Here is a 27,820-nt window from a genome sequence, read left to right on the forward strand (position 1 = left end):
CGTTAATTTGTAATTTCAGAACCGTTTCTCAGCAAATTGCCAATTGGATGTGGAAATGTGAGAAAATAAAGAATCCAGGAGAACAATCTGGAATCATTAGGAAGAAACGGTGAAGGTAATTGCATGATTTGCTTTTTACAATGGAGACGAATAATTTTTGGACTACTCTAACATTTTATGGCAACGTTTCAAAGCGACCTTTAAATCATTTTCTGCACAATCGTTAATTGAAAATGTGGTCGACCTTTGCAGTAAATCAAAAAGAGACGACAGAATCTCTGAACAAGCTGGAATAACTGAATACGGAAGATGATACCGGAAAGGTAAGGTCAAGTTTTCACTTAAAAATGATTGGAGCTAAACCAGGTTATGTAAAATACCCACCAATTTTTTTAACAAGCCCCTTCATTGGTGAATGATTTAATTTAAGTGCTCTAAGATGGGATGGAATTCTGATTAAAGGAAAAAAAAAAACGTTTGTAAAGCACAAGGAAGGGGGTGGGTTAAGGGAAACTATAACGCTCAGATGAAAAGGCCAGGGGACTTCTTGTTTCCAATTTATTTCATAAACTTCTACTGTACGGCCCCCTCCCCACTCCCCGACCAGACTATATAAAATGTACATAAATTTTTATTAACTGTCATTGTAGATTACTAAATTTAAATGTCGTAAGGTAGAATGGAACTGATTATTTGAAACGTTCATAAAGGGGAAGAAAGAGGGTGGTGTAAGTGGAACCAATGGTGTATAAGAGGAATGAAAAGTCCAGAGGATTTCCTATCTTTTCTTCTTTCATAAAATTCTCCCATACTTACCTTCCCCACCCCCCACCCCCAAGAAATGGTGATTTGCGATTTTTGCAGTTTTAATTCTTACCTGATCAAACTTGGCCAAGAAAAGTTAAACATCCAATTACTTTAGTTTACTGAAACCGCCTATTCCGAGGAATGTCTCAAATTTCATATTCCCAAAGGGGTTTGGGGCTCCATGGCTCTGGGTCGAAATAAATGCAGAGTTCTTGGGGTTTATGGCCTTACTCCAGGGCTCCATCTTGACAGAATCGTCACTTTTTAATCCGGGCTCCATTAGAGAAAGACTTCAGGCTCTGAGCCTCATGGCAAATTTTGGGGACACCAAGGCTCTAAAAGGCCCAGCCCCACCCTCCCCCTCTTCCCCTTTTAGGACGCTGCGTTTTTCTCATATAAGTGCTGCATAATCACCACAATCTATAATTTTAATTTTCAGGAAGCCTTGTTCCCTTGATTGAAATGGAAGAGGGAGAGAATATTTTAGGAGAACAAGAGGGAATCACTAGACAAGTGGGTAACACTTCAAAGGTACGACCTATATAATAGTATATGTTAAGCCCACGGTTTTTAACAAAAATTGGCGCCTTAGCTACTTACGGATGTGTTGACAATTTTCTAGGTTCAGTTGCTGGAAAGTTGGTATCTGGGAGGGGGAGGGGGGGGGGGGGAGGAGAATAATAATTTTGACAGCATTAGGTGGTGAAACTCCTGGATTAGTGGGAAACTGACTGATGAGAAGTTCATAGACTTCTTGTTTCCTTTCTAAAGTCACTTAATATTTGATAAATAAATCTACATCAGTCCTAAAAAGAAAACACACGTTGCAAATTGCAAAATCTAGTTTAAGTATTTATGTAATTTTCTCTTAGTAATATTATCAAGAAAAGAAGAAAAGCTTCTTGGGATGTTAAGTTATTTTTGAAAACGTCCTGTAACCGAATACTGAACATTCGCGGCAGTTAAATTGTTACTTTAATTTGGCATTTTGAAGTCGTGACGTAACCAAAAAAGCTCACGAAGCAGAATAATTGATTTGATGACTTGTATTTTCAGGAAAGCCAAATAAGAAGTTTGAAAGTGGAAACGAAAGGCTGACAATGGCTAAATTAAAGAGAACAATCTGGAATCTTTGGATACAGAAAGAGACATTTCAAACAAGGTAAGAACTTTGAAAATTGATAATTCTAGAAACTAAAATAAGTCACTTAATTAAAACAATGGGGGATTTCTGATTAGAATTTCATGTTTTCAACTGATTTGATTCCGATTAGACTTCAACTGATATGATTTGACTCGCATAATGGAACAAATGGATCATGAGGCATAAGTAGTTAAATCTGAGCGATGTCGGCCGCTATTTTTTCAAAAATGCCATTGAAAAAGGCATTGAATGTTTTTCAGTCATCTTTATAGCTGCTCAATTTATTTGTTTAGTTTAGAATTTGCGTCAGTTTCCAATAATAAAGGAACACAACAAGCATTTTCTGTTAGCAAAAACGTTCAAAACAAAATGATGATGATGATGATGAAGTTATGAAATTATCGAAGCTGCATATATGCTGTAGTCTTCATCCAAACTGGTCGTTTGCAGAATACTTTGGCCAAAATTCAAGCAAAGTTTAACTCTCCGATTCTCTGACTCTGTCATTTTGGTAACGAGCACTCGGTGTATGCACGTATCGAAAAAGCGCGCTTAGTTTGCAAATAGCAAGTCCCCGTTTTTTAAAAGCTCAGTGATGACTTCATGTAGTTTATTTTCTACCAAAATTTAGCAAACGAAACAGCCTGACATCTAAACAGTGATGATTTTGTTACTTTTTTTTTTAGATTAACACAACCTTTTACACAAACACAAGGACAGCCAGGACAGCCTGGTTCACCTCAGTCAATAGGCGCTGTTTTCATTCTGGCTGCTTGGTATTTTGTAGTTTGGCACCACACAATATTTTGGTTAGACTAAAAGTTGTTTCATTTAAAAGATTTAGATTCCTAATAGGTTTGAAAAACCAACTAAAAAAGCAAAAATCAACACTTGCAATTGTATTTTTGGAAGAATTTTCTTGTTTCCATCTTGATTAGGCTTGTAGCAATTAGGAGTCAATGGGAAGTATTTTTCATTACATAACAATCTGAATTATGGACACGAGACAATATTCTTAAATAAGTCTTAAGTAGTTAAATCGATTACCTTAGCCACAACAGCAAAGAAACAAATGGCTTAATTTTATATGAAGAAGATTTTATGAAAATAGTCCGCGAAACCTTAAAGAAAAAAAAAACCTTGGAAGAAATAGGTCACAAACAAAAGTAAAACGAAACTGATTAAATACAAACTATTTTATTTTATTTTATTTAAAATCGATTTTATTCGTGAGAATTGCGGGTTTTCGATACAAGCATTAATTTTCAAATAGGTTCTGATGCATCTAGCACATGAACACCAACCACGTAACAAAATTGGAGAGAAAACGTGATGACTGATCAGTCGAAACTGTTTGGGAGATTTTCCGTTGCTTGATAATAAAGAGTACGTCTTCAACTGTAAATAAATTAAACAAATGGTGTTAAAAAGGAGAAATAATATTGAAATAATGACTTTAATGACAGTTTTTTTTAAGTTCTTCTTTTTCATGTATTGTCTTGCCCCTATTTAGCCTGGGCTTTCTTTCAGTTCGTTCTCGAACCTGGGGGATGGGGTGGGGTGGGGCCCTTTCAAGACCGACTAGGAGTGTGAATAGTATGACCCAAACTGTTTCCTTTGAAACGTGCAAAGTGGACCGATGACATCATATCACGTGACGATCCACGTCATTTGCTCTTCACAGCCACCATGTTGGATTTCTCTATATATCCAAAACCGCTGAAAACTGTCCAAATTGGAGAAAAAATCTTAAAATACCTCATTAAAGGGATAAAATTCCAAATTTGGTGAAAAAAGGAGCTGTCAAGATCTTGTTGCGATGGAAGCATCATGTAATTTGACCAATCAATTATTATATCAAATTTCCAGAAAAATGTTACGAAACCGGAAAGTCACAAAGAATATTCAGTAAGGGCGAGCACTTATTCGTGCGCTCCCTCGCCCCACCCTCCCCTCCCAGGATAAATAGGCTTAATAAACTGCAAAGGGAGCATTATTTCGCCTCAGACACTTTTTGACAAATTCATGTTTACAAAGACAAGCTGTTCGTCTTGGACTTTCAGAAATTGTACCGAAATAATTTTGAGAATAGTAGGAGCACTTTGTTTTGAGAAAGCTTAAAGTGCCTATGAAACGAAAATTGTCTTTAGGTAGTTATAAAATTTACCCTTTCAAACACAAGATTTCAAAGTTTGAGATTGCTGGGGTAAAAATTGCCGATTTTGTGAGCGCTCAAAGTTGGGCTATTTTCCCTTCAAAATTGGTATTCGAATCGCGCGGCCAAAATGCCAGGTGACAATAACCGCTGACGTCACGTCACGTTGGTGCCAAGAATTGCAATTCATCATGGCGGAAGAGAAGAAAGATAAGCGACAGCGAAGGCGATATTGCGTTGCTGGCGTCCGTAACAAAGAGAGTTGCCAGAATCGATCGTTCACAGAATCGCTAGACATGCTTTTCTCTTTCTACAATCCTTTTCGGTGGCAAGAAGGGAATGAAAGTGAACAAACTTTTGGCACCAACGTGACGTCACAACTTGGAATTCAGCATAAAACTCGACCCAGTCCTCTGACCATTTTTGAAAGCAAAATAGCCCAACTTTGAGCGTTTGTTAAATCTACAAGTTTTACCCCATTACTCTAAAACTTTGGAATCGTACATGTTAAAGTGCAAATTTTATAACTACACAAAAGCAATTTTCGCTTGATAGGCACTTTAATGGGATGAGAATTTTGAAAAGAAACTATGATGAACCTCTATAACAGCTCAGTGACGACGGAAGATATTTAAAATCATTTCCAGGACTTTATGATAACTGGATTGGTAAGCTTTTAACAAAGAGTGAGGTAGTCTGTCAAATTTTTCCAAATTATGGTGATTTTCAATCTCAGTTAATGACCCAAAAACATGCCTATTTAACTTATAGCCAATTTACTGTTAATATCTTGATTTAGGCTTTTTTTCATTAATTTAGAGATGCGCGCAAAACACAAAAAATGGGTGCAATATATGGTTTCTTTTAGACCGAAAGATTTCCGAAAAAATAAGAATTAACAGGTAAAAGTTTCGAAACAATTTTCATCAAACCTGTTGTTCGCCCACACAGATGAATACACAATTGCTCTCATAACACAAGAAACATTTTCTAACCTTTGTTATTCGAGCATAAAACCTCGTATATCATTGAACTTTCGAACAGTTTTTTAGACTCAGGTCAGTAGAACTCTGTTTTAAAACAGCTGAATGAGAGACTTTTGTTTGGAATTTTTGTCTTACAATTTACACTGTGACGATAACACACAGCCCAATACCGCGATTAAATAACGAGCAGAAAATGTTGTAATAGTTACCGAATATTCTAGACTTTTTTTTATCGATTTAAGAGAAAATTTTCAGTCTTGAAGTGGTGAATATTTTTTTTAAGTTAACGAGGAAAACAGTTTAACAGACTTTATTAAAGTTTGTTATCGCTTGCCATCTTGCGAATTCAAAGTTGTAATTCGTCAAAGAATTTTCGCGCCATTAAATTCAGTGCTCGCAATTGATTTTTTAATAAAAGTTTCAGTTTTTGAAGCGGTGAATAGCTTTTCATTGACGAGGAAAACAGCAGTATCAGACTTGGGTACAATTTTATTATTGCACGAAGCATGAAGAATACTTGCCAAAGTGCCTTCTAAGTTAAAATTGGTCCAAAGATTTTCACGCCGGCTAGTGTCTGTTAAGCGTGTCTTGAATTTATCTCAGGTAAAAAATTAGTTTCAGCCGAGTCTAATTCAGTCTCTAAAGAGAAAAATCGATAAATTTTATTGCGACTGGCCTCGTACAAATGTTTGGAAATTTTTAACGTTAGCGCTTTAAATAATTACATTGTATTTTGACTGTGCCTTTTTTTCTGTCCCAAAATAGTTTAAAAATAAATTTCAAGAAACGATCCAAAAAAAAAAAAAGAAAAAGAAAAAGAAACACAATTAAAAATAAGAAAATAATAATAATTTTGAGGAAAAAAAAGAAATTTGGCCGACTGCATCGGGGCTTGTACTCCAAGCCCCTCGAAGCAACTTAAATTTAACAATGGCAGAGTAAAGGCCAACATTCTATAGATTGAGGCGTTGCTTAACCTCAAGAACACCGAGGCATTGCATGATAAATGATGGTCAAAATTCGCTAGAAATAGGTTGTGGGTCCTATTGTTTTCAACGAACTATTATCATTAATTAGTCATGTTTTGTTAATTAGCTCGTGCAGCTTGAATTCGGGGTAACCATGACAGCAAGGTCGTGAACGTGTGCAAATTCTACATAATGACAAGCAATCAGTTTCAAAAACAATAACAGCTGGAAAAGAACATTTGCTAAGATTCGGTATTGAGACTTGTTTTCTTAGAGCTCAAGGATAGTATTTCGTTGCAGATTTAACTGAAACAAGAGTTATGACAATTTCTTGGAAAAAAGATTGATTTTTAATTTTTTTTGTTGTAAAAATCTTGTAACTAATGAATTTCACCCTGCGCATATCACATAATTCAAGCCACCATACACTTTTGTTTCATGATGGTTGTAATTTGAATAAAGAAAGAAACATATAATTGTAAACAAAATCGTCTTAAACCGTGTAGAGTTGCGTTCGGAAACATTAAGCAAAAATAATGCAAAAAAGCGAATGTCAGTTTGATTTGTTACATAACGGAGTGATTTTAAATTCAAAACAAACCGAACGTGGTCTTGATTTACCACTAAATTTCTGAGCTGATATCAAACGAAATGTAAGGTTATTTACGGTAGAACTGTATTATTAACGTGGAGTTTCTTTCTTGTCTTTTAGCTGTCAATCTCAAGTTGGTTACAACGCAAGACAGAGCAGAAAGAAAGTAAGCAAACAAGGATGGAACCATACCGAGACAAGAGAATGGATATGGCGGAACATTCTGGACGCATTAAAGGTAGAAAACGTAATTTGAATTTTTCACTCGACTCGGTCGGCGCAAAGCATGAAGTTCCAGTATAAAATGTCTTGGATCACTAGCTTTAACCTGGAAAATGGACATAAAGCTTTAAAACCAAAAATTCAAAACAAAAACCGAATTTTTTTCTTAATTTAATTTCTGCTAAAAACACTGAAATTTATTTAATGAATTGGCTGATAAGAAATTTTGATTGGGTATAAATTGGATGCAGACACGTTTGGCTTGAAAATGTTTATATTTTAGGCCGAGTTTTCACAACTGCCGGCATTTTTAGATTGGAACTTCTTGTTTGCAATGGCTGTCCAGTATTGGAACAAAACAGGCATTCGGGATTCACTCGTAAGTGCACGATACAAAATCTCACACTAGTACAGCATAGGATTCCTTATTTTTTGTACTCGTCCTAACTTTTGGTCAATTCTCTCGTGGAATCCTCTCCAAATCATTGTTTGTAAGTTTGAGATGCAAACTTTTACTCAAAACAATGGAGTTTTAAGTGGAAAATGTATAGAACGCCGTTGAAATTCAGTTTCTAGAAATATTTATGCTTCAAATCTGAACTTTCTTAACAGTTTAAATATCATATTAACAAAAAGTTTTGACGACGCACCGAAATACTTTCAGCAGTAAAACGTGAGCTTTGTATCGTGCACTTATGATTTTCTTGGATTTCGATAATTCGTAGAACATTTTTCTAGTCGTATACAAATTCGTTTTTACGCCATTTTCAAAGGGTGCAAACATGGCTTTTGAATGTTGCGTTTATGCGGAAATCAAAGAAATTTTGTAAGCAAGTTTCTATATATAGTTTATAACAAATTTCTCATTTAAATCTTTTCCCAGGCTTAAAACTTGAAATTTTATTATTTGATTTCCACACAAACTCAATTTAATTAGGCAATGTTTGTACCCTTGAGAACAACAAATTTGTCAAACAAATTGTCAAAGCTAGTTTGAAACTTCAAACATCACTGAAAAAGACTTAACTTCAGTAATTCGTTTCACAACATCGTCAACCAAAATCTTGAAGCTTCATTTTGCAAAAAAACACTGATATTTTCGTTTTTTCTTTGAATTCAGTAATTCATTTCACAATATTAATACTGTCAACCAAAATATTATTCTTGAAGCTTCATTTTCCAAAAAAGACAATAGTTTTGCACTTTTGACTTCAGTAATTCGTTTCACAATATTGTCAACAAAAATAGTTCATTTACTTTCATTATGACTTCTTAAGTAGTTGCAATAACTTGTAATTAATATCAATCAGTCAATAAAGAAATTAACACTATTTTATTGTTTCAACTTTATTTGTCTTGTGTTCATTACAATATAAATGAAAAAAAAAAACCCTCGCGCTTTTAAGAGGGGCCTGGTAACTAGTCATTTTGTAGGCTATCTCTTTTACTTTTTTTTGCCTAGGAGAGGTTGCCGAGAAGAAAAAAAGTCCTGCGCTTTTAAAGTGGGGTCTAGCACAAAATCAAAAAATATCTTGACTTTTGAAGGGATAAATCTGCCTTAAACCTGCACAGATTTTTCCCGCCAAAAGACTTAGAATTTTTTTGACTCAGTGTTAGAATAGCACAAAATCAAAAAAGATCTTTTCTTTTGAGGGATAAATCCGGCTTAAACCTGCACAGAGTTTTCCCGCCAAAAGACTTAAAATTTTTTTGACTCAGTACTAGAACACCCCCATCAAAAGCACAACGCTTTTTTTCTTAGTAAAGGCAATCAAACATAGACAAAAATGTAAAAGAAATAGTCTACAAAATACTAGTTTTAAAGCCCCCTTTAAAAGCGCGTTTTATTTTCTTGTTTTCTTTATCTATCAGAGCGGAAACGTTGCTCCGTTAATAAAGTAGACAAAAACCTTATAATGGCGACTTCCTCTCACTTCTTGCTCATAAATAACTAGTAAGTAAAATAGAAACCTGATACATTTTGTTTCCTCTAGATTTTTTGCTCTGTGCGCTTTCGTATACAAACTGTGAATTTCAGGATATAATTTTCGCAGAACGAATTTGTATCTTTTTTTGTTGAATTTAAGCGCCTCTGGTAGAAAAAAACCTATATCAGGTTTTTATTTCACTAATTCGCTATTTATACGCAAGAACTAATGTCTTAGATTTTTTCCAAATCGTACACCAAACAGGCTGATATTTTTCCTTTTAGGATTTTGGATTTAACTACGATTTATGTATCTGAAGCGAGCTTTTTTGGAGCAAACTTGAACTATTCTAGGGTCCGGTTATTGAAAGTAAACTTAAGCTTACCCAGGGTGAACGTACACACTAACTTTAAAACCAACGTTTTCCAGGAAAAAAAGTTACAAAAATAGTTTCGATTACTTGATTTGGTCCAAAATGTTTCAGTTTGGGCTAATGCTGGACTGACACAGCGTAGTAAACTGACTAAAAATTTGCCCGGAACTTTCAAAAAACAAACAAATAAAAATTACATTACTTCGTTGACCTTTTAAACCTTGGATTAGCGTTAACTTACTTTCAACCAAACCGGACCCCGCAGTTATATACCCTGATGCCTTTTGTCTTAGTGGCCTAGATTGATTTTATTTTAAAACGCCATGATACTAATAATAAGTCGAGAAGAAAATAAACTTAAAAACTTTGCCTCATTTCTTTGTCTTCTTCTTGTTTTTCTACGATATTTTTTCCAGTTACCATATTTTTTTAGTGTCGTCTTATTATATCAACATTTCTCCTTGTCTCGTTTGTTTCTGTTTCCCTATAGTTTTGCTGTTGCTCTTCTTTCATGTTTAGTTTGTTATCGTTTCTACATAGAATCCGGTTAGTTCAGTTTTTTGTCATGGTTTCGGTTCCTATCTCTGTACAGTTTTTCCTTTGTTTTCATGCTGTGCTTCGTATCTGTTTCTCTAGATTATTGTTCGTTTACCCCTCCTGTTTCTCAACAGTTTTACCTGTGTTTTTATGTAATGATTTACTTTTGCTGTGTCCTATAATATTGCTTTTTTTGTCATGTGTTTTTGTCTTGTTTTTCTCACTTTTCTCACATATTTTTGCGTTAATTTGACACTTAATTAACATTGTTCCTTTTCCTGTCATATTTTGCTCGTTGTTCTGTCATATTTTGCTTCTGTTTCTCTCTATTATGTTTCTGTCATGTTTGGTCTTTTTTAATGTCTTATTTTCCTCTTATTTCATGCAATTTTTCGTTTTTGTTTCTGTTTCACTTTAGTATTGTTCATTCAGTTTCTGCCATGTTTTACTCTTGCTGGTCTACAGTTTTTTGGCTCTTGTTTTCATGTACTGTCATGTATTCCCTCCACTTGTGCTCTTGTTTTCATTGTTCGTTTTCCATTCATGTTTTGCTCTCGTACACATAGAGATTTTCTCTGTCTTCAGGTCGTATTTCGTTCTTGTTGTAATGTCAAATTATGTTTCTATTTTTCTGCAGCATCGTCTGTTTTCCTGTTTTTTTTTTTCTCGCTGTTACAGTTTACCCCTTGTTTTCATTTCGTGTTTTCTATCTGTTCTTCTATAGTATTCTTCCTTATTGTTCTATTTTTCCCAGTCACTATCAGTGTTGCTGTTTGATCTGTCGTGTTTTGCCCTTCTTACCTGCATTTGTTTTACCATTGTTTCTGATTAGTATCGTTCGTTTCTTGTCTTCTTTTTCTCTTGTTTTTGTTTTCCTATTTCTATAAGGGCATTATCAGTTTCTTATCATGTTTTTCCATGAATCATTTTTCTTCAGTTTTTCCCTAATTTGCATGTCATAAATTGTGTCAATTTTTCAAAATAGCATTGGTAGTCTTTCTCTCATATTTTGTTCAAGTTTCTCTTCATTTCTGCTCTCGTTTTCCTTCATTTTAGCTCTAAATTGCTTCATTTTTTCCATAGTATTGCTCGTGCTTCTGTCATGTTTTGCTTTCGTTTCTGTTAAGTTTTGTCCTGCTTTTCATTTCATAACTTGTTTCAATTTTTCCATACTATTTCTCATTTATTTGTCATGTCTTTCGCTCCTTTCTTGTCAGTTGTTGTGCCTTAATTTTCATGTCGTCAATTGTTTCACTTTGTAGTAGCCTTGCTCGTTTTTCTGTCATGTTTTGCTATCGTTTCTTCTCAGTTTTGCATGTTCATCTCATTTTATCTCGTCAATTGTTTCATTATTTCCATAGTAATGTTCGTTTCTCTATCATGTTTTACCCGCTTTCTCGCTAGTTTTGTCCTAATCCTGTCTTTTTTTCTATCCTGTTTTCCTCTCATTTTTCCTCAGTCCGTTGACCTAGTTTAAAGGCTCCCAAATGTTTCAGTTTTTCCATAGCATTGTTTGCATTTCTGTTATGTGTTAGTGTGGTTTTTCTTCCGTTTTGCTCTAATTTTCATGTCATCAATTGTTTCAGTTTTTCCATAGTCTTATTTGTATTCTTACGCATGTTTTGCTCTCATTTCTTCTCGGTTTTTCCCTAATTTTCATCTCGTAAATTGTTTCTGTTTTTCCATAGTATTGTTCATTTTTCTGTGATATTTTCCTGTCGTTTCTCTGACGTTTTGCTCTAATTTTCAGTTCACGAATTGTTTCCGTTTTTCCTTAGTATTGCACGTTTTTCTGTCATTTTCCTTCTCATTTCTTCTCGTCTTTTTTTTTCACGTCGTACATTGTTGTTTTTCCAAAGGGTTGAGTGTTTTTCCGTCATGTTTTGCTCTTGTTTCTCTTCAGTTTTGGCCCATATTTTCATGTCGTCAATTGATTCTGTACATGTTTTAGGATACTATTGCTCGCTTTTCTGTCATGTTTTGCAATCGTTTCTCCTCAGTTTTGCCTAATTTTTAAGTCGTGAATTTTTTCAGTTTTTTCATAGTAGTGCTCATTTCTCTGTTCTATTTTCTCTCGTTTCTCTCCAGTTTTGCCCTAACCTTTGAGTCGTATATTGTTTAAGTTTTCCCTAGTATTGCTCGTTTTTCTGTCATTTTTTTGCTCTCGTTTCTTTTCAGTTTTACCTCAATTTTCATGTCGTCAATTCTTTCAGTTTTTCAACATTATTGATCTTTTTGTTATCATGTTTTGCTCTCGTTTCTATTCAGTTTTGCCTTATTTTTCATGTCGTCAGTTGTTTCACTGTTTTCATAAAGTTGCTCGTTTTTCTGTCATGTTTTGCTATTGTTTCTCCTTAGTTTTGCTCTAATTTTCATGTCCTTAATTGTTCAGTTTTCCATATTATTTCTCGTCTTTTTGTCATGTTTTACCCTCCATCTCTCTCCGTTTTGCTCAAATCTTCACGTCGTCAATTGTTTCAGTTTTTTCATTGTATTGCTCGTTTTTATGTTACGTTTTCCTCTCTTTTCTCCTCAGTTTTCCCCTAGTTTTCATGTCGTAATTGTTTAAGTTTATCCATAGTAGTATTTATAGCTTTTTTTTGTCAATTTTTACTCTCGTTTCTCTGCTGTTTACTCCATATAGTGTTCAGTTTTTCCATAGTATTGTTCGCTTTTCTGTCATGTTTTGCTGTCGTTTGTCTTCCGTTTTCCGTTTCAGTATTGCTCGTTTTTCTGTCATGTTTGCTCTTGTGTCTCTTCAGTTTTGCTGTAATCGTCATGTCATCATTGTCTCTGTTTTTCCATAGTATTGCTCGTTTTCCTGTCAAGTTTTCTCTAATTTTTATGCCATAATTTTTTTGCTCGTCTTTCTGTCATATTTTGCTGTCGTTTCTCTTCCGTTTTACTTTAATTTTCATGTGGTAAATCGTTTCAGTTTTTCCTAAGTATTTCTTGCTTTTTTTCATGTTTTTCTCTTTTTTCTCTTTCGTTCTGCCCTACGTTTAATGCGGTAATTTTTTTCAGTTTATCCTTAAAATCACATGTCAACAATTTTTTTTCCAGTTCTTCCAAAGTATTACTCGTCTTTCTGTTATGCTTTGTCCTCGTTCAGTTTTCACAGGTTTTCCCTAATTTTCATGTCGTTAATTTTGTCAAGTTAGAAATAATTTTCGTTCATTTTCGTTTTTATTTTTACAGTTCTGCTATTATAGTCCCGGCAAAATTCATTTGTGTAAACTAAACTACCTCGAAAACAAAAGGCATCTGGATGACGGTAAAATACTTTATATTAGTTTCTATTGGAAAATATTTTCTAATTGCAAAATCTTATAAGAAGGTCTGACTTTGTAAAACTAATACCTTGCAAACTTACAAGTTTCTCAAGGTATTTGACAGGCGATTTCGTTTAAAGGCGAAGAGAAATTTTGATACATTGCTGGGTACCCTGGAGATTTTGGATACACGTATCAAACCTTTCATTCCCAGAATAAAAACCCTTAACAACAGTGCATTGGTTCTTGGTCCGTTTACGTTTTTGGATAAAATGGTTTGAGAAAGTTTGTCGACTAAACATTAATAAAATAGGTGGTACTAACTTTCAAGTCTGTGGATGATATGTAGAAGAAATCTGATGTGTCCGCTCAAAAGGAAAACTTATGACGATTTTTTATTATGGTTCTGCCAGCAAAACTGCAAAACATGCTTCAACCCATCTGTAAATAACTGAAATGCTCTAGTGTGATATTCTAATGAGAACTGCTGAGCAGTATTTTCACTGATGCTGTTTAACTTGTGCATAGGGTGGTTTCTACTTTTGAGCCTGTGGATAAATTTCTCAAGCGTTGTCAATTAAATCTGAAAGCTACTGAACTATACACTTCCGTGGTGCATACTGTTTACTGTACAATTTGAGCCTGTATAGATTTTAATCGATCCAATTGTAACTGACGGGAAGCACCGGAAACTGCTGTAAGCCTCCTTTATACTTTGCAAGGCGGTGTTCGGTTTTGAGTCTGTGGATACCTGAACTCCAGTGATGTGTCCATACAACTGAAACCAATTGAAAATCGCTTTTTGGTGGAGTTATTTGTCATTGTATAAACTTGGACTCTAGCTTTTGATTCTGTGAATGGCCATTCCGAAATGAAAGCTACCGAGCGGAACTGTCGTTGTTCCTGTAACTTTGTGATTAGGGTGATTCCGACTTTTGATTTTGGGGATACACTTGTTGTATCTATGAATGAAGGTTATAAGAAATTCAAATGAAAGCTAGTAAACAGATCACAACGTTCTACAAAGCGGCTATCACGTTTGTTTAGCCACGGTGATTTCCGTGAAGTTCTAGATCTGTAGCGTGCATCTAATGATCCTAACGTCTTATTCTGTGAAATTCCCAGAGTGTAACGAAGCAAAATGAGAGCTTTTTTGGATGACTCTTCCTTCTGGCAATGTTTAGTTACTGGATAGTGCTGTATCTTTCCAATCGTTCCGTTCATTATGCTGCCTAAGGTGGTTCCAACTTTTGAGTAAGGGAATAAAACTCCCTAACGACATGATCATCAAATGAAAGCTGCTAAGCAGTGCTTTTCTGTGTTTACTGTACAAGTTGGATCAAAATGTTTAAATCTGTCGATGAAAATGTGAGCACTCTAATGACAGCTCTTCGTCATTCCCATTCCTTTGGTGTTATTTAAGGTGGTTCAAAAATTCGAATCTGTGGAAGAAATCCTAAACTATGACCAATCAAACAAAAGCAACGGAATAGTACTGTTAAGTATGTACTACACAACTTGGTTGTAACTTTCAAGCTGTGTATGCTATCCTTAAGTGTGACCAATCAAATGGAAGCTTCTAAGAAGCACTTGTCTGTGGTACTGTATATTATGCTGTAAAAAGTTGTTCAAATTTTTTAGTCTGTGAATGAAATCCTAAAGTTTGATCATTCAAATGAGAGCTACTAAGCAGTACTTTCTTGTATTGCTGTTTATTGTGCTGTACAACGTGGTTGTAACTTTGAGTCTGTGGATGAAATCCTAAACTGTGACCATTCAAATAAATACTACTGAGTAATTCTTTCCTGTGGTGCTGTTTATTATGCTGTACATGGTCGTTCCATCTTTTGACTCTATGAAAGAAATCTAAGGTGTGGTCATTCGAATGAAAGGTATTGAGCAGTACTTTACTGTGGTGCTGTTTATTACGATGTACGGGGTGGTTCTAGTTTTAAGCGTGTGGATGAATCGAAATCCTAAAGTGTGAACCATTCAAATGAAAGCTACTGAGCAGTTCTTCCCTGTGGTGCTGTTTACGATGATGATGATGTAGGAGGTGGCTCTAACGTTTGAGTCTGTGGATGCAATTCTAAAGTGTGACCAATCAAATGAAAGCTACTGAGCAGCACTTTCCTGTGGTGCTGTTTATGATGGTGATGTACAAGGCCAGCCATGATCAAAAGTGTGATCACTTAAGTTAACTTCACAGGCAATAGTTTTTCCGTGATACTGCTTGTTTGCTCGTGGCGTTGTTTTTAACTTTGCTAATAAATAAAAATGTTGGGCTTTTTTTGTTAGTTCAGCCTGTGCACCTAAATGTGAAAAGGTAGACACCAAAATTCTGCAATTTTCCTGATAGGCACCCATGTCAGACCTTCTTACAAATTTTGAAACTTAATAACAAGTATACACTCCTGGGTCCAGGTGTTCAAAGCACAATTACGTTTATCAAGGCTAAGCAACCAGAATCCAAATTAATTCAGAAATGAAACCGTGTTTTTGCTCATTTTGTTTTCCTTTTCAAACTAAAGCTTTAATTTAACATTGAAAAATCCTTTCTCGCCTGAAATAAGGGCTTCACCTTGCAACTGGTTACATTTAAAGATAAAATTTGGTCTAGTGAAACCATATATTAGTCTATGTCAAAAGTAAGCACTAATAAGCTTTGAACAACTGCGCCCTGAAGTTGATATGCTACAATTTAAAGCGACTGAACCTTGCGCCAAGAGATTCTCTCAGTCTTCCGTCCTCTTTCGAAGTCCAGTTCACTCCCTCGTCCCTGCAGTTCTTGCGTTCCATCGCCTGACGACTGGCACTACCAGCTATGAGCGAAGGAACAAAATATCATCAATTCTTTCAAATAGTTTTGAAGGAAGCTTTAAATAAAACTAAACAGAATTCCACAGACGTTGGCAGCCTGGCAATGCTTTATTTTTCACTTCATTGTAAGCAGATTAATTGTCATGGATGGATAGTACATAGTTAGGAACACATCCCAATAGCAAAATATAGCGTACTTTTTGTTTCTCTTCAAGGGACAAGTAATCTCAGATTTTGGTCGAGGGTGTCTAACCCATAGTTTAAAGTAAAAATCAAAGATTCATCTCAACGATCCTCAGTATTGGAAACTTAACCCTTAATCCATTGGATTTGCGCTGACGAAGGGATAGCGTTTGAAATTTCAGCGCTCGAATCTCTTTGCGGTGGCCAAATTAACTCAGATCAACTCTTTTGACAAAACCAAATATTCCTCTAAATGTTCCCCACTTTAAGGAGCTAACCAGAATTGAAAGCAAAAAAGAGCACATGTGGTCTCCCCTAAGGAAAGCCTTAGACTCAATCTACGAAGAATGTTACCCTCTTGCTGAAAAAAGGTGATGAAACGGTGGATAACCAAGGTCAATAACTACACCCCTCTTGGACGCATTTAACTAATGTCGGTATCCAATGAATACAAGGTAAACCCTCTAACGGGAAATCCATAAATTATCATGATACGTTTTTCTAATATACACTGTTTTGCTGTAAACAGAAATAAGATGCTGATCACCATGCGAGGGTAAGTTTGTTAGCTCACCTTTCAATGAATTTTTATCTTTAGCATGTCTTTCTGTTTGGTAGTGGCCTTTTGGTACCAGGCTGTAAAGAAAAACACAGTTACGAAAATTTGTCATTGCAGTTTCTTTGCCCTTCTTCTTGGTAACATTGAGTGACCACGGCGCGTAAGGAAGAAAAGGATCTAGGGAGGGGCGCAATTAACCGTGAGACCAAATCAATACCTTTCTCAGCTTACTAGGGAGAGAATACCCTTTATAACATGTCAAAATCCCTTATTTTTTCTAACCAAAACTAGCGACAAAAAAGCTTACCCTTTGTGTGACTTCACATACATTTCAATACGTAGGTCGTAATGAGGTATCCACCGAGAAGTTTCGTTCCGTGTTTAGTTTAAGACTTGTTTGTACGGGACTGCTGGAATATTACTGAAGCACTAAATAAGAGACGCTCTGCACATTATTTTTTTTACTTTAATTAATTATTTCCATGGATAGAGAGACTATATGCTCTAATTACCCCATATGAATGAAGCTTATGTGCTCACCTTTCAAGCAACTCTCAAGTTGTCTGTCACTGTTGAGCAGTATTGGTGAAATTCCAAATTCCAATTCCTTTACGCTAAATGCATCTGAAGAGAAAATACGGTATGGCAGTGATATTGCCGTCTTCCTAATCATAATTATAAAAGATGAAAAAAAAAAAAAAAAAATGGCTGGGTGGCAAGGAGGGGTGAGATTTATGAAGGGAGGGGATGCTTATAGGGGGTCTGAGCGGGCGAACTAAAATACCATCCCCTGGGTCCACCCCTGGGGTTAACGAAGTGTTCAATCAGTTAACAAGCAAAAACAGCAAAAAATCTGTGCGGCTTACTTCAGACCAACATGGCCAATAAACGACGGAGCTTGTTTCAGACACATACTTATAACATACTTATAACATACACATACTTATAACATACTTATAACTGTAGCTTTTATTAATTACTATATAGGCATAGAAATGGCCCTAAGTGTTTGAATTCACTCTTCGGGCTCCATCCGTTTTATGGGACAGACACGAAAACAAGCAAAATTCCCCTTCCTCATTCAATAAAGTTATTTGTGCGTTTCATTTGGAACAGATTCTCACTTTGCATACTTTACGCTGAGGCAGCCTGTTTGTTTTAGACAAGTCAGTGCTTGATATCTGACTGGAGAGAAAAATGGAACAAATCAGTTTACAAAATTTGTGATAGCTGTAGGAAAAGTTTTCAGCGTTTTGTCAAGCTGTACAAGGTGGTTGAGTCTGCGGATAAAATCCTAAAGTGTGACCGTTCAATGAAATTTACTGAGCAGTACGTTCCTGTGGTGCTGTTTATTGTGCTGTACAAGGTAGTTTTAACTTTTGAGTATATGGATGTAATCCTAAAGTTTGACATGAGCATATTACTTTCCTGTGGTGCTGTTTATTCTGCTGTACAAGATGATTCTAACTTTTGAGTCTTTGGATGAAATCCTAAAGTGTGGCCATTCAAATGAAAGCTACTGAGCAGCACTTTCCTGTGATGCTGTTTATTATGCTGTACAAGGTGGTTCTAACGTTTGAGTCTGTGGATGAAATCCTAAAGTGTGACCATTCAAATGAAAGCTACTGAGCGGTACTTCCCTTTACTGCTGTTTATTATGTAGTACAAGGTGGTTCTAACTTTTGAGTCTGTGGATGACATCATAAATTAAAAAGTGGTACCATTTAAAAATAAATGAACTAAAAAATTGCAACACAGTGACATCCCTTTCAATAGTGGTTGACAAAACTCCTAGTCGCTAAATGCTACAGTAAATTGAGCGGATAAGCGAAGGTTTGTCGATTCTTTGGGCCTTTGAAATCAAACTCTGTACCAATTTCATGGATCAACGAGTAAATCGCATCGCTTTAAACCAATTAGTAATTCAGTAAAATAGAGAAAAAATGTTCGAAAACTGGGTAATTACATACCTCTAACGGTTTCTCATGTAACTGTGCATGTAAGGTTCATCCACGCCATGTTTGAGACCAAAGGTTCGAGGCAGCCATGAATTTGCAAGTTAGGCGTGTACCAAGGGACCTCTGCCATGATGTAATATACGATATACACTGACTAAATGTTATATGCCGTTTGAAGGCCGTGGCTTTCTTCTCGGGAAATAACTTTAAACAATCTCAGGTTTTCGCGTCGTCCATCTTGTCATCAAGTTCCTCGTGGTAAAAAGTGACAGAAAAGATGAATAATTTAGGATTAATCTACAATTCAAATGCATTACTCTGGACCTCGTATTCTCGAATTTTTCTCTTTCATATGCAAATATAGGACAATTTTATGAAAAGGTAAAAGAAACAAAAATTTGAAGTTTGGGAATGTGAATCATATGAGACTTAATTAAATTTTTTCGGGAAGGGTGGGGAAAATAGATAATGGCGTGTGGAAAGAATTTGGAAAAGGTTTCGAAGAGGAGCGGAAATATAAGAGGTTATCAAGTCCTTTGTACTTTCGCAGTCAGGACACTTTCAATTCCCTGCCAAGATCTTTAAAACAAGGTTAAAGCTCTGAAAAGTAAACAACAACAGGAAAACAAGAAAATAATAAAAATAATAAGTCCTAGGGAGGGGGAGTGCTCCTTTTTTTTCTGGCCTTATAAAGGGGAAAGGTATTAGAGATGTGAGGACTGGGCTTATTTCAAAACAGGAATTTTGAAAAAATAATTGAAGTACCTTTTTTCCAAAATTTACCCCGCAACTGACCGAAACAGCACTAATGGTTCACGAATCACAATGTCATACTAAGGTTAGCATAACAATACTTCTGTACATTGAGGACCAACTATCCTATACAAAGGCAAAGCGACTGATATTTAAACCCGCACAACTGAGTTTTTTTTTCCTTTTATGTCGGATTTTCAAACATCATAATGGGGGGGGGGGGGGGGGGAGGGGAGCGAAAGCTTATTGAAACCCTGACCTTCAAGCGGACGGCTTATTAAAATGCAGAGCTTAATAGAGAAGGGGTGCTAAATAGAGCGATAGTATGCAATACTCGAATCGAATGATATTTGTTCATTTATTTTTCGAGTCTTTTCAGTATCTATACAAGTCCACGGAAGTGTTAGACACGCCAGTCTTAAACAGGGGGAAAAAATTGAGATAACAAAATAAAACACGCCAATGAATTATTTCCTGTGGTGCTGTTTTTTATGCTGTACAAGGTGGTTCTAAATTTTGAGTCTGTGGATGAAATCTTAAAGTGTGACCATACAAATGAAAGCTACAGAGGATGACTTTCCTTTGGTGCTGTTTATTGTGTTATAGAAGATACTCCTAACTTATCATGAGTTGCGACCACGCGTGCATTCAAGCAAAAGCTTCGATTTCTTAGCAGTAATTTCCCGCTCTGTGGATGAAATTCGTAATTATGACCATTCCCAATCAAAACTATTGCGACGTTGTTTCCTGTAGTGTTGTTTGTTTTCCAAGGTTCTGCAAGACAAATATTTCCATTCTTATCTACGACGCTCCAGGTAATGACATTCGCTTATAATTTTAAATCAACTAAGAAAAAGAGGCCACCCGTCATTTTTTAAAAGTAATTATTCCTTGACCATACTTGGTTTTTTCTGGGTTGGAAAGAGCTTTCCCAAAATAGGTAACAAAGAACAGGAGCACCTTACGAACATTTTCGGTAAATATTTGTCCGTGAGAGTATAGTTCGTCTACAACTTTCGTCGGCGTTGAAAGAAGAGAATCGTAACTTAGGTATTTTTCCAGGAAAACGTAAAGCACAATGTTCTTCGTGTGTCGAAACGACCAATATTTGTCTTTCAATTTTCGAAAAACCGTTCTATTTAATTTTCGCCATATCTCTTAATTATATTTGCCGGAGATTGGGAACGGCCGATGTCTTTCGTTTTAATGATAGCTGTTGAAAAATATACTGCATTTAATCATGTGTTGATTAAAAATGATTACAAATATGTAAATGTAAATAATATTATTTTGCTGTTCTCATCCAGCACTGATGAATATTACCAGGTTTAGATGGAAAAACTAGAAATTCATTTTTCGATTTTATACGTTATACGTTAAATATTTTTTGACGTTTTTCATAAAAAAATCATCACTTAGTACTTTATTGCTTTCACCACAATGCAAAAAAAAAAAAAACACATTGGTTGTTCAGCTTAAGGGAAAATTTATAGTACATACTTCTGAAACGTTAGTGATGATATCCTAAATCCCAGAAATCTGCCATTTACTTTAAGGAAATATAAATATATTTTTATATCAGTCCCTTTTACACGCAATAAGTGACAGAACGGATACTGATATCCAAAAACATATCTCAGTGGCATGTGCGATTTCTGAATTAATTTTTTGCGCCTAAAGTCAATTTCAATTAACCCTTACTAGCTTGCATTTGTTCGACTACACAAAGAGATGAAATTTCCATTATCATGACAATTAACTTGGGATTTCTCCAAGAAAATCATCATTTGAAATAATGATTATGAATCATTTCAGTCTGAATGTGGTTGTCCTTGGCGAGGGCAGCCCTAAGTTATGCATTTATCATCGGCGAAGTTTTCTTCTTGAAAGCGAAGTAGATTATGTAAAAATATTGGTCTGTATTATGCCAAAATGAAAGATTATTTTAAAACAATTAAAGCAAACACAAGAGGAAAACTATCTCGGAGTCCCCAGGTTCCTTTAACCTTTGATATGCTAAGATATTGCTTTATTCTCGGTGGGTTTAATTATTTTTCTCTTTGTTTAAAACTTGAAATAACGAATACATCAAATATAAGATTCCGTCAGGTTATTAAGGTTTCTTAGAAGTAAGTCTTCAAAAATCTTACTTAAATCTTAACTTATATAATAAACACGTTTTCTTATATTCTGTTTTGCAAAATATTGTAAATATCACGCGGTTTAGTCGTTAAGTCCTGGCAGGAACGGATCATTAATTTTCCATCAGTAGAAAGCTGTTTACAGTTGCCTCGCTTCTGTCTTTGGCAATATTACATGCAGATAAGTTCTTGTGTTTCCTTAATGAAGAATTGTGTTTATATTGTGTTTTTAAAGATCAAACTATATATTATCGCCAAAAGTTCAAACATTACTACTGCAGCTTAATATCGTGTGCTGTTTATAACATTTTTGAGACCGTTTTAGCAGAACGTTTTTAATAAGAAAGAAGAACAGGAAAAACGTAATCGTTAAAACATGACCACGAATTCCGGAAACCTGTCCTTTATCCAGCAGAATCCATCATGTGAAACTTGGGCAGCCATCTTTGCAGTAAATATCGGTCAAATGGTTTTCTTGTCAATTATTTTCATCTTCACTTTGGTTGGAAATACTCTTCTTATCATCACAGTGTACAAGCGCCCAGAACTGAAGAAGACGGTAAACTACTTTATCGTCAATATGGCGGTGTCTGACCTCGCCTTTGCGCTAACAGCCATTCCAGTTCGCTTGGCAGAGATGTCGTCTAGTTCTTGGCAGTGGCCTATCGGCGGTACAGCCGGATCAATCCTCTGCAAGATGAGAAGCTTTCTTTTGTCTGTTTCGCTTACTGTTTCCATACAAAGCCTCGTTTGGATCGCCTTGGATCGGTTTGTGGCGGTTGTCTGGCCAATGAAGTTTCGTCTTATCTCGTCTAGATTTCGTTCCTTTGCTATCGCGTCCACTTGGATCGTGGCTCTGACAGTCAACTCTACAGATCTGTATATGTCACAGTTACTGAAGAAAAATGAAAAAATTAGATGCAGTGAAGATACAACTTCCTTGTTATTCCTAGTTATAGGTTATGTGAGATGTGCAGTTTTCTACATTGCACCAATGGTTCTTATAACGATTTTATATTGCGCTATAGCAGTTACCTTACGGAAACAAGATAAAATGCTTCAGTGTACTACAGTCCGCAATCGAAATGATCATAAAAAGCGCCAAGCCATAAAGATGAGCCTATGCGTAGTTGGATTATTCTATCTGTTCTTTCTTCCCTTTGCGACTGGATTTGTCTTATTGCAAACTCCGGTTTCAAATTCGTGTTTATACATCAATCTTTTCCGGCTTTCTTCCTTAGGCCTTAATGTTTCTTCGACAACAAATCCAATCATTTGTTTTACATTTGTGGAAAGCTTCCGTCGAGGCCTAAGAGAAGTTCTCAAATTGCCTCAGCGCAAACGATTAAAAACAAACGCAGTAAAAACAGGAAACAATGAAGGGGTAACTCTAAGAAAAATCGCTGTGTTACAGGACACGCGAGAGCCGAAATCTGACATTCAGCCAGAACTGAAGAACGACTGAGTGAAAACTTGTTTTTTTAATTAAATATATTATTCTCAACTAACTATAAACGATGAAGGTCTGACTGCTATAAAAATTAAAAGGTTTGATTATTTATTAAACGTTTCTCAATTTACTACGATGCCTCTTTTGTTGAAAGAAATTCGAAAATATGGTTGGACATAAATTATAGTGGTCTTTTAAAAACTTTCCCCACGAAATTACGAAAGACTTTGAAAATAATGGGTGTGACTGAATGCTTCCAGTGATTGATATCACTTTGGAAATGACAGCAGTTTTCTATTTTATTGGCAGGCACAGTTCTATTAAATTAATATTTACCAAATAAATATACATTGCCTAAAATAAAAAAGAAATTTTCACTAACATATCTTTGGTACCTTTGAAGTACATTTTAAAATTCATTGAAATTAAACAACGAGTCATGAGCTTTTAAAAATCCACCTTAATTATTTATGATCTTAGTAATTATATCCTTACTTTTATAACAAACGCTGTCAAGTTGAGCAGAAGTCATTTAATTCTGGAGCTACTTTTATTAAACACTAGAGAATAGCTGTAATTTGAAATGCTGTCGGGTATAATATCTTCTGCCACCCACCTGCAATCCATTGCGAATCTTAATTACATGGTTGGAGAATTATTTCATCGTAAATGTAGTGAAGAAGACAAGCTCAATCACTCGGTTATATTGTCCATGACTTTTCACTAACACTGGATATTTTTTTTTGTTATTTTCATACTTTAATAACAGCTTTGGAATATGATTTTTACATTTCCCTTTTATTCTTTCCTCTTTCGTGGGATAACTGATCAACGAACTGAAAACAAAGCGCGCTTTTTTTTGGGACATATTCCAAATATTCCCAAAATCAGAATATATTTCCAAAAATTAAATATATTCTACTTCTAAAACATTAAAATAATTCGATACTTTTACTGTTGTCATTGGATATTTTATTTTATTCTCGGTGGTAATTATTTTTCTCTTTTTCGAAAAACATTTATGACAGGTAGCATCAAATATAAGATCCCGTCAAGTTATTAATTTTTCGTGGAAGTGAGTCTTCAAGAAACTTACTTAAATCTTATCATATATAACATACTTTAAGATAGATTATGTTTTGTAATATATTCTGAAATATTACGCGATTCAGTCGTAAAGTCCTGACACAAAAGTTTAAATTTCCCTGTGTAGTAAGCTGTTTACAATTGCCTCGCTTCTTTGTTCAGCTATATTATAATGCGCACAAGTTCTTGTGTTTGTTTAAAGAAAAATCCGGGTTATATTGCGCTTCCAAGGAGCAAACTATCTATCACGACCAAACGTTAGACAATACTAGTAACCGAAAAATAATTTAAGGGTCTCTATATTCAACTGGACTTCTGCATAGTTTCCACAATCGCATTACATTGCCAATATACTTCTTTAACACTGAGAACGTTCTTTACGAAAAAAGGAAAGCTGGAAAAACGTAGTCGTTAAAACATGACCACGAATTTCAGCAACCACTCCTTTATGCAGCAGAATCCATCATGTGAAAAATGGGCAGCCATTTCTGCTGTGAAAATCAGTCAAACAGTTTTCTTGTCAATTATTTTCTTCTTCAGTTTGGTTGGAAATACTCTTCTTATCATCACAGTGTACAAGCGCCCAGAACTGAAGAAGACGGTAAACTACTTTATTGTCAATATGGCGGTGTCTGACCTCGTCTTTCCGCTAACAGCCATTCCAGTTCTCTTGGCAGAGATGTCGTCCAGTTCTTGGCAGTGGCCTATCGGCGGTACAGCAGGATCAATCCTCTGCAAGATGAGGAGCTTTCTTGTGACTGTTTCGTTTACTGTTTCCATACAAAGCCTCGTTTGGATTGCCTTGGATCGGTTTGTGGCGGTTGTCTGGCAAATGAAAGTTCATCTTATCACTTCTAGATTCCGTTCCTTTGCTATCGCATCCAATTGGATCGTGGCTCTGACAGTCAACTTTGTAGATCTGTATTCTTATAAGTTACTAAAGGAAAATGGAAAAATTAGATGCAGTAACTTAAATAGAACTTCTTTGTTGTTCATAGCTATAAGTTATGTCCGATTGACGTTTATCATTGCACCTATAGTTCTTATAACGATTTTATACTGCGCTATAGCAGTTACCTTACGGAAACAGGATAAAATGCTTCAGTTTACTACAGTCCATCGAAATGATCTTAAAAAGAGGCAAGCCATAAAGATGAGCCTATGCGTCGTTGGATTATTCTATCTGTTCTTTCTTCCCTTTACGACTGGATTTGTCTTATTGCGCACTCCGGTTTCAAGTTCGTGTTTATACATCAATCTTTTCCGGCTTTCTTCCTTAGGCCTTCATGTAACTTCGACAACAAATCCAATTATTTGTTTTACATTTGTGGAAAGCTTCCGTCGAGGCCTAAGAGAAGTTCTCAAATTGCCTCAGCCCAAACGATTAAAAACAAACGCAGTAAAAGCAAGAGACAATGAAGGGGTAACTCTAAGAAAAATCGCTGTGTTACAGGGCACGCGAGAGCCGAAATCTGACATTCAGCCAGAACTGAAGAACGACTGAGTGAAAATTTGTCTTTTAAATTAAATATATTATTCTCTACTAACTATAAACGGTGAAGGTCTGACTGCTATAAAAATTAAAAGGTTTGATTATCATTTATTAAGCGATTCTCAATCTAGTACGATGCCTCTTTTGTTGAAAGAAATTCGAAAATGTGGTTGGACATAAAAACGAAATAGCAGTCTTAATATTTCCCACGAAATTAGGAAAGACTTTGAAAATAGTGGGTGTGACTGAATGCTTTCAGTGATTAATATCACTTTGGAAATGACAGCAGTTTTCTATTTTATTGGCAGGCACATTTCTATTAAATTAATATTTACCAAATAAATATACATTGCCTAAAATAAAAAAAAGGTTTTCACTAACATATCTTTGATGCCTTTCAAGTACATTTTAAAATTCATTGAAATTAAACAACGAGTCAGGAGCTTTTAAAAACCTACCTAATTATTTATGATCTTAGGAAATATATTCTTACTTTTATAACAAACGCTGTCAAGTTGAGCAGAAGTCATTCAATTCTGGAGCTACCCTTATTAAACACTAGAGAATAACGGTAATTTGAAATGCTGTCGGGTGTAATATCTTCTGCCACCCGTATGCAAGCCACTGTAAATTTTAATTACATGGTTGAAGAGTTTTTCAGTCATCATAAATGTAGTGAAGAAGACAAGCTCAATCACTCGGTTATATTGTCCATGACTTTTCACTAACATTGGATATTTTTTTTGTTATTTTCATACTTTAATAACAGCTTTGGAATATGATTTTTACTTTCCCTTTTATTCTTTCCTCTATCGTGGGATAACTGATCAAAGAACTGAAAACAAAGGCCGCCTTTTTGGGACATATTCCGTGTATTCCAAAATCAGAATACCTCCAAAAATTAAATATGTTCTACTTTCTAACACATTAAAAAATAATTCGGTTTTTTACTGTGGTATATGTTATTTTATCCTCGGTGGTAATTATTTTTCTCTTTTTCGAAAAAAAATTATGACAGGTCAGTTCATCAAATATAAGATTCCGCCAAGATATTAATTTTTCGTGGAAGTGAGTCTTAGAGAAACTTACTTAAATCTTATCATATAGAACATACTTCAAGATAGATTATGTTTTGTAATATATTCTGAAATATTATGCGATTCAGTCGTAAAGTCCTGACACAAATGTTTAAATTTCCCCTGTGTAGTAAGCTGTGTACAATTGCCTCGCTTCTTTGTTCAGCTATATTATAATGCAGAAAAGTTCTTGTGTTTGTTTAAAGAAAAATCCGGTTTATATTGCGATTCCAAGGAGCAAACTATCTATCACGACCAAACGTTAGACAATACTAGTAACCGAAAAATAATTTAAGGGTCTCTATATTCAACTGGACTTCTGCATAGCTTCAACAATCGCATTACATTGCCAATATACTTCTTTAACAGAACGTTCTTTGCGAAAAAAGGAAGGCTGGAAAAACGTAATCGTTAAAACATGACAACGAATTTCAGCAACCTCTCCTTTATGCAGCAGAATCCACCATGTGAAAAATGGGCAGCCATTCTGCTGTTAAAATCAGTCAAACGGTTTTCTTGTCAATTATTTTTATCTTCAGTTTGGTTGGAAATACTCTTCTTATCATCACAGTGTACAAGCGCCCAGAACTAAAGAAGACGGTAAACTACTTTATCGTCAATATGGCGGTGTCTGACCTCGTCTTTCCGCTAACAGCCATTCCAGTCCTCTTGGCAGAGATGTCGTCCAGTTCTTGGCAGTGGCCTATCGGCGGTACAGCAGGATCAATCCTCTGCAAGCTGAGGAAATTTCTTGTGACTGTTTCGTTTACTGTTTCCATACAAAGCCTCGTTTGGATTGCCTTGGATCGGTTTGTGGCGGTTGTCTGGCCAATGAAAGTTCATCTTATCACTTCTAGATTTCGTTCCTTTGCTATCGCATCCAATTGGATCGTGGCTCTGACAGTCAACTTTGTAGATCTGTATTCTTATAAGTTACTAAAGGAAAATGGAAAAATTAGATGCAGTAACTTAAATAGAACTTCTTTGTTGTTCATAGCTATAAGTTATGTCCGATTGACGTTTATCATTGCACCAATAGTTCTTATAACGATTTTATACTGCGCTATAGCAGTTACCTTACGGAAACAAGATAAAATGCTTCAGTTGACTACAGTCCATCGAAATGATCTTAAAAAGAGGCAAGCCATAAAGATGAGCCTATGCGTCGTTGGATTATTCTATCTTTTCTTTCTTCCCTTTACGACTGGATTTGTCTTATTGCGCACTCCGGTTTCAAATTCGTGTTTATTCATCAATCTTTTCCCGCTTTCTTCCTTAGGCCTTCATGTAACTTCGACAACAAATCCAATTATTTGTT

The 27,820-nt window shown here is 35.4% G+C and overlaps 1 protein-coding gene and 2 long non-coding RNA genes across 4 annotated transcripts in view; 2 read left to right on the plus strand and 1 right to left on the minus strand.

The window, feature by feature from the left end:
- Positions 1-299: 299 nt before the first annotated feature.
- LOC146482944 (uncharacterized) lies at positions 300-7,428 on the plus strand. Its single transcript, XR_014863990.1, has 4 exons — positions 300-323; positions 1,247-1,338; positions 1,864-1,969; positions 6,773-7,428. It is a non-coding gene; the product is annotated as an uncharacterized LOC146482944 (long non-coding RNA).
- Positions 7,429-19,497: 12,069 nt separating this feature from the next.
- On the plus strand, positions 19,498-26,332 carry LOC146482945 (QRFP-like peptide receptor). Its single transcript, XM_085106607.1, has one exon. It carries the CDS (start codon positions 21,775-21,777, stop codon positions 22,861-22,863), a length of 1,089 nt encoding a protein of 362 aa, XP_084962733.1. The 5' UTR covers positions 19,498-21,774; the 3' UTR covers positions 22,864-26,332.
- Positions 26,333-26,611: 279 nt separating this feature from the next.
- The window catches only part of LOC146482946 (uncharacterized), a 94,193-nt gene continuing 92,984 nt past the window's right edge, over positions 26,612-27,820 (minus strand). For both annotated transcript variants that reach the window (XR_014864017.1, XR_014864010.1), the window contains one exon: positions 26,612-27,438. This is a non-coding gene — a long non-coding RNA (uncharacterized LOC146482946). The remainder of the gene's footprint in view (positions 27,439-27,820) is intronic.

The sequence above is a fragment of the Pavona decussata genome, unplaced genomic scaffold (genome assembly GCF_977016875.1).
Source record: "Pavona decussata unplaced genomic scaffold, jaPavDecu1.1 SCAFFOLD_41, whole genome shotgun sequence".
NCBI classification, from domain to species: Eukaryota; Metazoa; Cnidaria; class Anthozoa; order Scleractinia; family Agariciidae; genus Pavona; species Pavona decussata.

Bases quoted from the DNA above. Each gene is read 5' to 3' on its own strand.
- LOC146482945 (XM_085106607.1), top strand. From the start codon at position 21,775: ATGACCACGAATTCCGGAAACCTGTCCTTTATCCAGCAGAATCCATCA.